The following is a 13,034-nucleotide window of genomic DNA, read 5'->3' on the forward strand; positions in this document are numbered from 1 at the left end:
TCTGACTGTGCCCTTCCGTGGCATCTTTCTGTGTTGGGCAGTAAGGCCCTGCACGATCCAGCTGTTGCTCACTCTCCAGCCTAGACTCTGAACTTCTCCCCTTCGCTCTGCAGCCCAGCTACATTAGCTGCTCTACACCTTCAGGAAGTACACATAGGAAAAATGGAGCAAAGAGTATTTGGATTATTGAGAATTATTCAGAAATAATTAAAAAAATCAAGTGTATATCAGCTTTTCAAAAAATTGGAGACCATTCCAATGACTTCACATGTTATATTTTTATTTTCTTTAAGTCTTTTCATTTAAACTCTATCCCCTGTGTTTTTATTTTTGTAGTTGTTTCTTTATGTTTTACCTTACAGAATTTATAAAAACCTATTGCTCCAGACATTACTTTGCACTCTTTTTAATTCTTCAAATAATTTTATATAACCACATAAAATAAGAAATATTTATAAATTGGCCTAGGAATCAAACACTACTGAACAATGTCCATTTGAAAAAAAATATTTTCTATGTAAAATTGCCAAAATTTGTTATTTGGATGAGAAAAAATTTCATAGAAAGCTAAATTTTCTTCCTTAGTAGAATTTAATTGTTTCCTAAAAAGCTGTTAAAGGAGACCATGTTCATGAAGATTTCTTGCTCTTTGTTATAATGACTCATCATCAGGTTTCCTACAGGGTTATTATGGATTTCAAAAATAAAATTATGTGCATAATAGTTATTTAAATTACTGTATGTTAAAAGACAGAGTAAAGTATTTTAGTGAGAGAAGGTCCTGGAAATATGGAGTTTCTGACAAAATTCTTCATACGTCCTCAACTCCACAAAAGGGTGTGAAATGTAAGCTGCATGTAACAGGGACCAGGGACAGTGCACCTGAGGTTGCTGGGATCAGTTAGGCATCTAGGGAAGGCATAACAGATTCTGAAATACGGTAGTTACAGGGAAGGGTCAAATAAGAGAGATATTTAGGAGGTGCACTCCAAAGCACTTATTGATTACATGCCATGAGTGAGCAGGATGAAGCCTAGACTGATGATTGGGCACCTGGCATGTACAACAGGATGGATGGAGAGTCCATTCACCATAATAGGGAACACAAATCAGGAAGTTTTATGAGAAAGATAATGACTCCGTGCTAAGGCTGAAAGGTCTGTGAAATATCACAAGAAATAATAAGAAATAGAATCTGGAGCTCTTGGCTATATTAGGTGACATTTTCAACATAGACTGATGTTAAAGTTTCAACGTAGGCAGAAAATAAATGTGAGTACTTAGAAGGAATAAAAATAAAAGATGGTTTAAGATGCAACCCTTTGAAAAATATGTTAATTTAATAAAATTAAGTAGGTATTGAGCCCTACTCATTATATCACTAAACTGGGGCAAAGGCTCAGATGGGTTATTTCTCCTGGGTCTTCCTTTCTCCTAACTGTGTGAATTAGGATAATTTTAGTTGGTAAAATAAATAAATGCCTAGATTTTAGTAGCTTAACAGTATGTTTATTTCTCATGTGACCAAAATGGCCTTTAGCTTGACTAAACTTTAGACAGGTTTCTTCAAGACTGGAAACCCCTCGCCTGACTTCCTCCAGCATTTTCCCACTAGCTCACAGCACTTACAGAGCTGCCCTCTGCCCCCGCCCTTGGCAGATGAGCTCAGTCGCTCTTGCCCACCCCAACAGTCTTGGATAAAGCCTCCCTTGCCCATTTAACTTTGGTGAAGCGTTTCTGCGACACATTCTTGTAACAGTCCAATGAGGTGCAGCTATTGGCAGGACAGCCTTCTGCCCGCTAGTCCCTGGAGGCCCAGGATGGCAAAGCCTCCGCCGCTTTCCGACTGCAGCTGCCTGGGCCGCCTTGGTGGTCATTTCATCTCAGCTGGCCGCAAAGGACACAGAGCGTGGAGGACCACTCTGTGTGTTTCACACGGACCACGGCCTGGAAGTTATTTTTATGACTTCTGCTTACTCACACGGACACACTTAACTGCAAAGGAGGCTATAAAATGGAGTCCCTGAGCTGCCTCGCTGTTTCTCTCCTACAACTCCATATAATGCACGGGGTAACAGAGCTTAAAGGCGAACAGCTGGCAATTTCTGTTACACCAAATAAGGTAGTCATTAGCCTTTCCAGTTTAGACTATGCTTTTATAGGCATTACTTTATTTGATTTTTAAAAATAATCTTATAGCATAAAAAAAGAGTGGGAAGGGGTGGCCTTTCACTGGACAATTGCCTCACCTCTCTGCTCCCACCCTTGGCAGGACACCCCATGGTGTCTTGTTGTTCGGTTTCTGTCGCATGGGGGCCAAGCCCAGGCACCATCTTTGGTATTCATTTGATGCATAGAAAACTCACATCATTGACTTGCTACACGGTTTAAACTAACTGCTGTCACTCTCTTCAATCTGTCAGCTTTCCCCAATTTTCTTTCTCTTGCTCAATGGGCATAGAAGGCAGGTCAGCAAGTACACTGTATACTCCAATACCCATGTGTGGATTCTAGCTCCTTTTCCTCACAGGCAACTCCATTCTCTAGGAGGGATTCTTTTACAGCCTTTCTCCTCAACGTGGCCTAAAGAGGAGACTAGCATCTTTCTTTCGATAGGGAGGTAAATAAATATTTTGACTCCAAAAGTTACAGATTGATACATACACACTAATACAGATCTCAATCTCTCTTTACTTTTTTTTTTTTTTTGGTGCTTGTATAAATTGGGAATCAGATGTCTGAGGTTATGATTGAGAGAGTCAAGTCAGTTAGAAACCGCTTAATAAGTCAAGAAGCAGTTATCTGGGCCTCAATTTTTTGGAGGGAGATATTGAATCTTTTTCTCCTTAGCTAGAGGTCCAAACTGTCAATTCCAAAGCAACTGGAAAATCTGCCTCTATACCTTGTTATGCATTTTGTTCCTTTTGTTTGTCTTGTCAGGAAGGTTACAATGATCACAATATTCAAAATATTATGTTTCTACCAGGAAGGGGCAACTTTTCTTTCATTAGTCTTAACTCACTGTCTTAATTAAATCAACAGCTTCGAGCCAATAGTATTCATCTAACTCTTCCAATGTATTTCATTAAATGTAATCCTCTTTATCTATAAAGCTGTCCAATGAATGTATTATGTCCTAATTATATTCGAGAACATGACCATGTAATCCAGAAGGCCAATATTTCATTTCCATTTTTGTTGAGGGGATTGCTTCAGATCAAACAGAGCGTTGCTGGTTACAGTTCAGAGGGCATAAAAGACAGAGAGCCAAGTTAAAAGAAGAGAGGCAGATCATATATATGCATCAGAGCCTCTGAGTCCCAGGGGAGAAACGGCTGTGAAGAAATTAATCCATGGCAATAGGTGCGCTGAACAACAAACCATTTCTAACTGAATAATAACAAGAACAGAATCTGTGAGACCAGTTAGGAAGCTATTGCAGCAAGCGAGTGGAGATGATGATTGCTGGTACCAGGATGAAAGCAAGAAAAAGAAGAAAACATTTGAAATTACCACCTAATCATTATACAGCGATTTATTAAAAGGTGTTTCTTGGTTCTAGTTTATCAACGTCTTAGTAAAAGCTCTGCTATATCTTTTTTAAGAAAATAGATTTGTAACTTTAGGTACTAGCATGGAAGGAAAACAGTAGAATTTAGAATGTTAATTCCTACTGTGATAATTCTTAAATAAAGCCCCCACCCACATTCCTAGAGATCCTAAATTAACACATTATATACTTGATATATTTTGTTTTTACCTATGCCACCTTCATGCTTACTAATATAATTTATGACTTTATATGAGTATATATATTCAAAGATATGTACTTCCAAACACTATATATAACACACATATATATTGTCCTGAACTTTCTTGACTACATTTTATTGGGCCAATTAAATTGGGGGGAAAAATTAGCAAACTCTGCCTACAAAAATTATACATTTTAAATAATGGCTGCTTTAGCGTAACTTATTGTAATTAATAACAGTTAAAACATTTTTGAAAATTAAGTAAGTTTATACCACGAATGGTTAAAATACCAAAAAAATATGAATGGAACTATAAAGTATAATAAACCAAAACTATAAAGTATACTAAAGAGAATTTGCACAACTGATATTTACCATTTATCAATGTACATCTTTTTAAGAGAGCTCTTTTTAAAGGAAACTTGCAAAAGGTTTCTAAAACTCATCCAACATGGAAGATTACAAGCGTGATCTGTTTTAACTGCCGCATGTCTACTGCACAGCCCCCAGTTTCGGGAAGGTCCCAGGAGGGCTGGGAGAGCAGCGCACCTCCTGCGGGGCCTCAGGCGTGTGACAGGGTGTGTTTGTCGCAGCTGTGGGCTTACCTCCGCATTTTGGAATTGGTCCACTCCACATCACCTTCCCATCCACGAGGATGCATGTAATGGTTTCTGTTCCCTGGGTTTTAATGAACCCTTCTTCACAAATAACTGAGATGGAGCTTCCTAGCTGAAAGTTGTCCCCAAAGCGCCGGGCATTGATCGGTGTTCCGGGATCGGGACACTCGTTATGTCCAAATGCTTGAGAACAGCAAACGAAAAAAACATAAAAACAGGGGAGAGGGTCACTTGTGTATTTGGGGTGAGAAAAAGGGATGTTTTTTAAAAAGTTATGTTTATTTCTAGAAAAGCCTTTATTTAAAAAAAACACACAACAAAACTGAGGCTCTCCTCTGCCCAATCCTACTTGCCCGTGGTATGTAAGAGGTGTGATTGTTTTAAAATGTTAATTTCACAAGATTTCAAAATGGAACTGTTTCTGCTAATTTATGGACAGTATTAGGCTTAGTCTATGCAAAAATTTCCAGTAAAAACTAGTCAGAACTCCAACGAGAGCAGGTTAACTCTATACCATTGCAAACACATCTTATGATCCACTGTCTGGAATGAAGAAATGGTCTCATTGTGAGAATTAACGTGAAATGTTTCAATCTAGCAGGAAGGTCTTACAATTTCTTTATAACTTTCCATATGTCACCTACTTTCTGCCAGCCAGGAAAAGGAATGAGATATAACTCTTTGCAATTACCATGTTTTAGGCACTGTGATAGGAGCTTTAGCAATAGTATTATCTCATTTAACACTTAGAACGGCCTGATGCGCAAAGTACAGCTACTTACCTTGTGAGATTCAGAAAAAGTTAAATAGCCTGCCTCAGAGCACAGAGGTGGGATCGAAATGTATCTCCTGGTTTGGCTTTTCATTTTTTCTCAACAACTTATTGTATCTTGGGTTATTTGTCTTATGTCTCTCAAGAGAATATGAGTTCTTGAATTCAGAGCCACTATCATATTTTACCTTGTGTCTCCCACAGTGTATATTTTTTAGCCTAGTCCCAGCAAGTAGCAGAAGTGAAATGACAATGTGCTTTTCCGAATTTCTCAGATTATAGATTGCGTGAGCCCTAAAACTTTTTCTCCTTATTTATCTGGGTGACCCAATATGCACTATACATTTTTAAATTAGTATAATATAAAGGGAAGAATATTTAAAGTAGCTAAAGTTAAATGTGTAAAACATTTTATAAAGGATTTACAATTTCACATTATTATTTTCATACTGCATAAGCACATGCAGTTATTTAAATATTCTCACGAATCATCACTTTTATATTGTTCATAAATTACATAATTTTATTATCCCTTCTCATTTTTAAGTTAAACAGTACAAAATATTAAAATAAATTATATAACATATATAATATATTTTTAAGTACATATATCTAATCACTGTTTTCTATTGTGCTTTTAAACACAATTTTGATTAAGCTTAGTTGCTCCTATACAAAATTCCTGATAGATATTTTTTCAGGAAAAAAATAAGAATTTCAGCAGTAAGCATTAAATTTAAGAATTTACATATGCTTAATTAAATTATTTACTAGATAAACAAAATAAGGAACGAGGAGGCATGTTTCCATAATACCCCAAAGGTACCAAAATATTAAAGCTAAAAATATGCATTTAAGACAAATTGAAAATTATAAATATAGGGTGTCCCCAAAAATGTATACATACACTTTGAATGATTATAAAGGCAGTGTTTAATAAAACACATTTCATTTTCAAAATGGAGCTATTGGCTGTTAAAGTGTATATATATTTTGGGGGACATCCTGTAGATATGTGCATATCTATCTATCATCTATTATCTATCTACATATCTAGTTTATTTCAAAAAGGACTTTCAGATAAAGCAACAATTTTAAATAGCAAGTCTCTATGACACATGTCACAACCAATTTAATGATGTGCAATGACATGTTGACACTTATTAGTGACAGTATTCACCAGTAGTGACACTTTGAAATGACAATAACTGTGTTTTATTACTAATTGCCAAAGCTCAGAATGGAACAGACAGGGAGGTGGGTAAGGGGTGCAATTCTTTTCTAAGAGCAAAAAACAATCCTACTGCTACCCGACACTTAAATATCAACTTGTTAAGTTGGTCAATATTTGACACTGTGGTAGTTTCAAGGAAAATCACTCGTATTCTATAGCTTCAGGTAAAACATTTACAAACAGAAGCATTAATATCTAAGTATATTAGCCTACTAAGATAGTTTTCCCTTTATGTAATTAATCCTTTGGCTATATTTATGCCACTAATTTTTCAGAAAAATAATATCCATTGTTTTAAAATACAAGAATGAGTGACAGACAATAGCTAAATAGCCCCAAAGACATCTCAAAGCTAGAGCAATATAATAAACAAAATAATATACTATCAAATGTCAAGGTAATAATCCAAAAGCCAACTAAACAATAAGGGCCGATGTAGTTTTGAGAATTTATTAGGTACCATATGCTCTAAATTATTCACATGCCTCATCTGTTTTACTCCTTACAGAAACCCAATATGGTTTTACCAATGAGGACACTGAGGCTCAGTTATTAAACCTAAAAATGTAGAAAAGCCAAGACTTGAAGCTGCATAGTTTCACTTTAGAGCTGATAGTTTCATCGCTATGGTATTTTTCCCCCTTGGTGGCTTTGCTAAATCAGCTCAGTGGTCTACTGCCCTTAAATTAATGATTTCCTTCTTTGTGATGCTTCCATAGCCTTGTGAATTTGTCTTTGCAGTTATAACTCTGTTCTGCTATTATTTGTTAATGTCTCTTATTGGTTTCTGAATGTCTTGAAGGAAAGTTCTATCTCCCTTTTATGTTTGCATAATAACAGAGCCAAATTTGTGATATACAGTAGGTTCCAGGTTATGTTTACAATATTTAATAAAATAAACTAACATATTGGCTGATAGAATGATATTTGAAACATATTTCCTTAATATCGGACCTCTCATAAACAAAGAGAAATGACACAATAGGGAGTAAAATATGGTTGGAAATCAGGACCAAATGAACACCCTCGGCACAATTATGTATATTACTTGTGCAAGTTTCCTGATCTATGGAACAGGAGAGCTGGTTTGCATGATTCCTTTCTAGCTCTACTTTGTAGAAACATTCTCTATGGAAAAAATAAACTTACTGTTGTAAGTGATGTTGAAGCCACGTCCTGACATTGAGTGGTCAGCTTGAAATTCTAGCCGCAGAATATGACTGTTGCTAGTGAGATGGGAAGGCACCTCAGCCCCGGTAAAGGTTCCAAGAATTGGGGAGTCTGGAGAGTCACCATCCTTAACAGCAAGGAAGTCAAACTGAGATTCCAGGTCAAAGTCATTAAAAGAAAGGTGTATCCGACTCCCTGGGTCAGAGATTATTGTCCAGATGCAGTTTAGGTTATTTCCATATCCTTCTGGGTAATCAGGGGAAAGGACTGTTCCCATTGGTGCAGTGAAGTTAGAGAGGCAAGGAACTGTCAAAATAAGAGTATAAAATATAATAAATGTTCAAAAGTCATATTTTACCTTATTTTTGCCATATCCTACAATTGTGGTAATTAATTACATTTTGAAAAAATATATTAACCATTTAAAATATCTTATAAGACAGAAAATAAAAGTTACCATTTTGCATATTAGAAAAGGCAACTAATATTTTAGATGATTGTATGCTCAAATATGCTCAAAAATATACTTGGAGCAATAAAAGCAATTTACTTAGATACTTCTCATGTCTGTGTTAGAGTGCTATGCAAAGTTTTCAGTCCTGTGCTTAAAAATAATATTAGAGAAATATTTATGAAATGATAGACAAAAAATATGTGACTATTGATAGAAATGGGGTGATGTAGCCCAGAGAAGGCTTGGAGTAAGAGTGGGACTCGGTGAGTTTCATTCCTACAATGGTCGTGGGATGCTCTGATAGTTTATAACACAGAGAAGGAGATGCATTAACTTTTATAACTGCCTCCCCTGGGGCTAACACTGGAAAAACAAGTGAACTCTCACACCCTACTAAGTCGAAGGACTCACCCACCCCCAGCTTTCTTCTTTTAACTTATAGAAACACCTGACTTAAAGGTTCACATAGGATATTTATAAAGCAGAAGATAAAAAAAAATAGAAAAGTAAGTGATCACACAGAGGAAAACAGTTAAAATAATGATGTATTTTCTTACAGTTTTTATTACGCTTTTAACAAAACTGATTTCATACAATTTTGCACAAATTTTATTTACAAAGGATATTAATGCCTCAAAATATTTTGCTTTTATCCTAGAAAAGCTGTATTAATTTATCCTGAAATGTAACAAATACATTAGTAAGTACAACGCCCCTACCAGCATAAGAGTGTGGTGTTTATCTTTCTTATCTGACAACAGAAATATGGTGTCTCATTGTACAAGTTTGCACTTCCGTTCCTACTAGTGAAGCTGAAGATTTCTCATGTGTTTGGTTTCCATTTACATTTTCTCTTATTTGGGAATTACCTGCTCATGAACTTTGAACATTTAAGATTATGAACTCTTAGTTTACAATATTCACAAACTATTACAATTCATACATTTTGTTATTTTAAAAAATATTTCAGTATAATTTGTTTTGACTTGAATATCAAAATAATCTTTGCATTTTTGCCTTGCTTTTAATTTTAGATTTTTATTAACATTCAAAAATTAGACCAATTTCTATCTTTCTACAGAAATAGAAAGACAGAAGGACAAAGATTAAGTTATATCTACATATATGTAGAATATTTAAAATATGTAAAAAGAATAATCAAAATATATATAAATTATCACATTTATCATTTTTTATATATACTTGCCAACTTTGATTTGCTTTTTCTGTATGAAATGATGTTAGAAGTTAAAAACAAGACTTGGAAACTGACAGTCATTGGGCTGAATCCAGATTGCAAATGTGTTTGGTTTATTTTTTTCTTATGCCTCAAAAATAAAATTAAATCATCTTTTGAATTCATCATATTTCACACTCGAGGGGGAAAAGCCTGCACTTCTAGCTTCTTTAAGACACTACAGTTCCCTATCAGTTCCTGTTCCCTCTTCACACTTCTACCTGCTCGCATCCTGCAGTCATTTGATTCTACAGCCCTTGATCTAAATTAAGAGTCAGCAAAGCAGCAAAGTTTTTCGGTGAAGGGACAGATATTAAATGCTTTGCCTACACAATCCACACGGTCTCTTTGTAACTACTTAACTCCGCCGCTGTAGGAAAGCAGCCACGGACAGCAGCTAAATGAAAGTGAGTGGTTATGTTCCCATAAAACTTTATTTACAAAGCTAGGACTCAGGCTAGGTTTAGCCCACCGTCCTTAATTTGTCAATCTCTGATCTAAATGGTCCAAAATCTCCCTTTTCAGAAAGACAGGTAGGTGTCTATGTCACAGAGTCGTCCCCCTGTATCCTCGGTCTCATTTCCCAGGTTTCCAGTATGCAGTCAATCTTGGTTTGAAAATATTAAATGGAAAAGTCCAGAAGTAAACAGCCCATAAGTTTTGAACTGTGGGTCATCGGGAGCAGCGTGATGACATCTCAGGCAGTCGCGGTCCACCCGGCCTCTGCCCAGCCGCCCGCGCTCCCGTTCGCAGCCCACCCACGAGCCGCTCAGTGCCTCCTGCTGATCAGGGACGCTGCCCGGGTGGTGGCATCACAGCGCCTGTGTTCACGGCCCCCTTATCCTGCTTAATTTCGGCCCCGAGGCCCAAGAGTAGTGATGCAGACATGCAAAGGGAAGCCGCAAAGGCCTTCTTAAAAGGTGAGGACAATACAGTTAAATATTTTGAAAGAGACAGAGAGACCACATTCACATAACTTTTAGCACATGTAGTTATATATGTTACAATTTTTCTATTTTATTATTAGTTACTGTTAATCTCTTACTGGGCCTAATTTATCACTTGAACTTTATCACAGCTATTTATGTATAGGAAAAAAACACACATAGTGTATATAGGTTTCCATACAGCCCATGATTTCATGCATCCACTGGGGGGGCTTGGAACGTATCACCCCTCAGATAAGGGGGACTCCTGTACTCAAAATTCTTAATTATATCAGATTCAGTTTTTACGTAACTTCCTTTGACCCAGTGTTATATTGCTGTGAGCACCACACTGATTTTATGTTTATAAAATGCTTTAGTATCCACATAAGCATCTTTATTATCCACATAAACTTAGCATCCACATAGACATCTATTCTTGCCTGTTTTTTATTTTATTTTTTTAATTTAGGTGTGTATGTCAATACATTAGGTCAAGTTCCTCAAAAAATTATATTGGAAATTTTAATTGAAATTTCAAAGCAATTTCTATATAATTCACATATTTAATATAAAGTTTTCTCATTCAGGAACATGGAGTCTATTTCTCTTTCTTATAATTTCCTTTCCTAATAAGTTGATAATTTTTTTCTATGAGTTATTTGGCTTTATGTAAGAATTATTTCCATGTTTAATAACTTTATTTTGTGAATAAATTATCTTTCAATTATACTTTTAAATTAGCTATTGTTTGTATATAAGAAAACTATTAATTGCCACATATATCAGGATGAAAGATTTAATTTTCTTTAAAATGGTAAAAAACTTTTTTCAAAAGTTTTAAAATTTGTTTTCATTAGCATTATTTACAATATTTTATCAAATGCATTTTATCATTTGTTAAAGTGATATAATATTATCATTTTTATGGGATATATTACATTAAGAGAGTCTCCACTATTACACCAACATTGTCTCCTTGGAAGAACACCTAGAACTAAAGATCTTCAAGTAAAGTCTTGTGAAGTATTACTAAGCTTTAGATTAGATGATGCTGACATAATCAGATCAGACTCTCCTAATGTATTTTACTTTCCCACAGCAGGAACTTCCCCAGGTGATCTTAGTTAGGAATGAACCCTGTCCCTAAAGTGAAAGAGTTCTACTTAGGGGGGACCCACAAAAAAACATATACCGTAACTGGGGACATTTCTGCCAGATTCTAAAATGCCCACTTTGCTGAAATGTAAGATAAGTTATCATGGCAACATGTATCTAGAGCACTACAATGAGAAACAGGAATGCCTACCTGCTGTTTTCTGTAATCCTCTGTTTTTATTAAGCAATATACATATTAGGAGATGTTTGGCCTCTAGTCACTTTAAAATTTCAGTTACATATTCTAAAGCATTAAATAATTTTAAAATGTTAATCAACATTTTGAACAATGGAAACTGTATTTTGAAGCTTATAATTCAGATAAAATGTAGGTCTTAAAAAATGATACTGCTTTTTTTTTTTTTAAACCAGGAAATATTGAAGTAAGGTTTGTGCTAATGTCTTTGCAGGAAATACAGGATTTCACAAACACACAAATAAAAAGCATTAACATGATAAGTTGGATACGGATGAAAAGTCATACTTAAAAACCAGAAAAATTATTTTTACTTTCATGATTATTGGTTTATATGTTTCATTTGTGAATATTCAAAACTAAAATTCAAAATTCTGAATATTGCAATCACACCTGGCAAGCTGTATTTGTTGGTAATGAAGATAGTATCTAATTGAACCTAAATGTGCCTCAGTATATAATACAGATTATATTTTTGTTGCAGTTAAATTGGAATGTTTTAAGGTATTTGAAGAAATGTATCCTTTTAGTTCAAGCATACTATATTTCATAAACATTAATGAATTTTTTCTGTGCAATATAAATAAATGGCATGCGAGTATGCATTAATGTGAGCAGCTACAAGCAAAAATAAGTTAATGCATCATACATAAAATACAGACTTTAAATATTTTAAGTGTATTTGATTGCAACTAAGCATATACTATCTTGTGAAAATAAATGAGTTTATTAGAATTAGCTCAGATATATAATTTCCATAAAAGTACGCTATCCATAAAGTATAAAGTGCCACCAATAAAGTGTTACGAGAACACATGTAATATATACTTTGCAATTACCAAGTGAACTTTGTTAACTTTACTTAAATCTGTAATGAAATTTATAATTTGGCATAAGCACTCTTGTTAAGGATAGTATCACAAAGTGTTACTCGTTCAAAAATAATTACACGGTTTGAGCTCTTTGCAATTAATTACAGAAACAATTATATGCAAGGACAGGGTAACATGTGCTATCTGGAAGCAAAGCATTTGGTACTCACAGATACAGATGGGTATGTTTGCAGACCATTGGTTATTCTCTTGACAAACAATGGATTTTTCTCCAATTAATTCAAACCCAAACTGGCATTCGAACCTTAAAACGTCACGGTTAGAAAATCCATCGCCTTCTCTAATTCCATATAAAGGTGTACCAGGATCACCGCAACTTTCCTTTTCAATTTCTGTAAAAATAGATTAGAGTCACTTTCCAAGGGCTTCAGGCATTTGATATCCATGCATCCACTTAAGTTAGTATATGTACCTCTCTCTAGCTAAGATATTTCAGAGAAAAAGATGAAAATGTTCTCTGATATTATTACTATTATTATTATTATTATGCTTCTCTTATGGACTGGATTTGATGAAATGATCTGTAGGAAATTAGTGTTTTTCTCTCCCTTTGGGGAAACTGATGTCATTAGAGCTATTGTGTGTGTTCCTAACAGAACAGTTGTGACAAGATTCAGATTTT

The 13,034-nt window shown here is 35.0% G+C and overlaps 1 protein-coding gene across 1 annotated transcript in view; it reads right to left on the reverse strand.

Annotated features, from left to right (window-relative positions):
• Positions 1 to 13,034, reverse strand: part of CSMD3 (CUB and Sushi multiple domains 3) — a 551,595-nt gene that overhangs the window by 238,240 nt on the left and 300,321 nt on the right. Inside the window, exons 14-16 of the mRNA XM_016224286.2 lie at positions 12,562 to 12,744; positions 7,528 to 7,854; positions 4,361 to 4,555 (exon numbers count right to left, since the gene is read on the reverse strand). Of these exons, the coding sequence (XP_016079772.2) occupies positions 4,361 to 4,555; positions 7,528 to 7,854; positions 12,562 to 12,744 (705 nt within the window). The remainder of the gene's footprint in view (positions 1 to 4,360; positions 4,556 to 7,527; positions 7,855 to 12,561; positions 12,745 to 13,034) is intronic.

Source organism: Miniopterus natalensis, chromosome 16 (assembly GCF_054644295.1).
Source record: "Miniopterus natalensis isolate mMinNat1 chromosome 16, mMinNat1.hap1, whole genome shotgun sequence".
In the NCBI taxonomy this organism is placed as follows: domain Eukaryota; kingdom Metazoa; phylum Chordata; class Mammalia; order Chiroptera; family Miniopteridae; genus Miniopterus; species Miniopterus natalensis.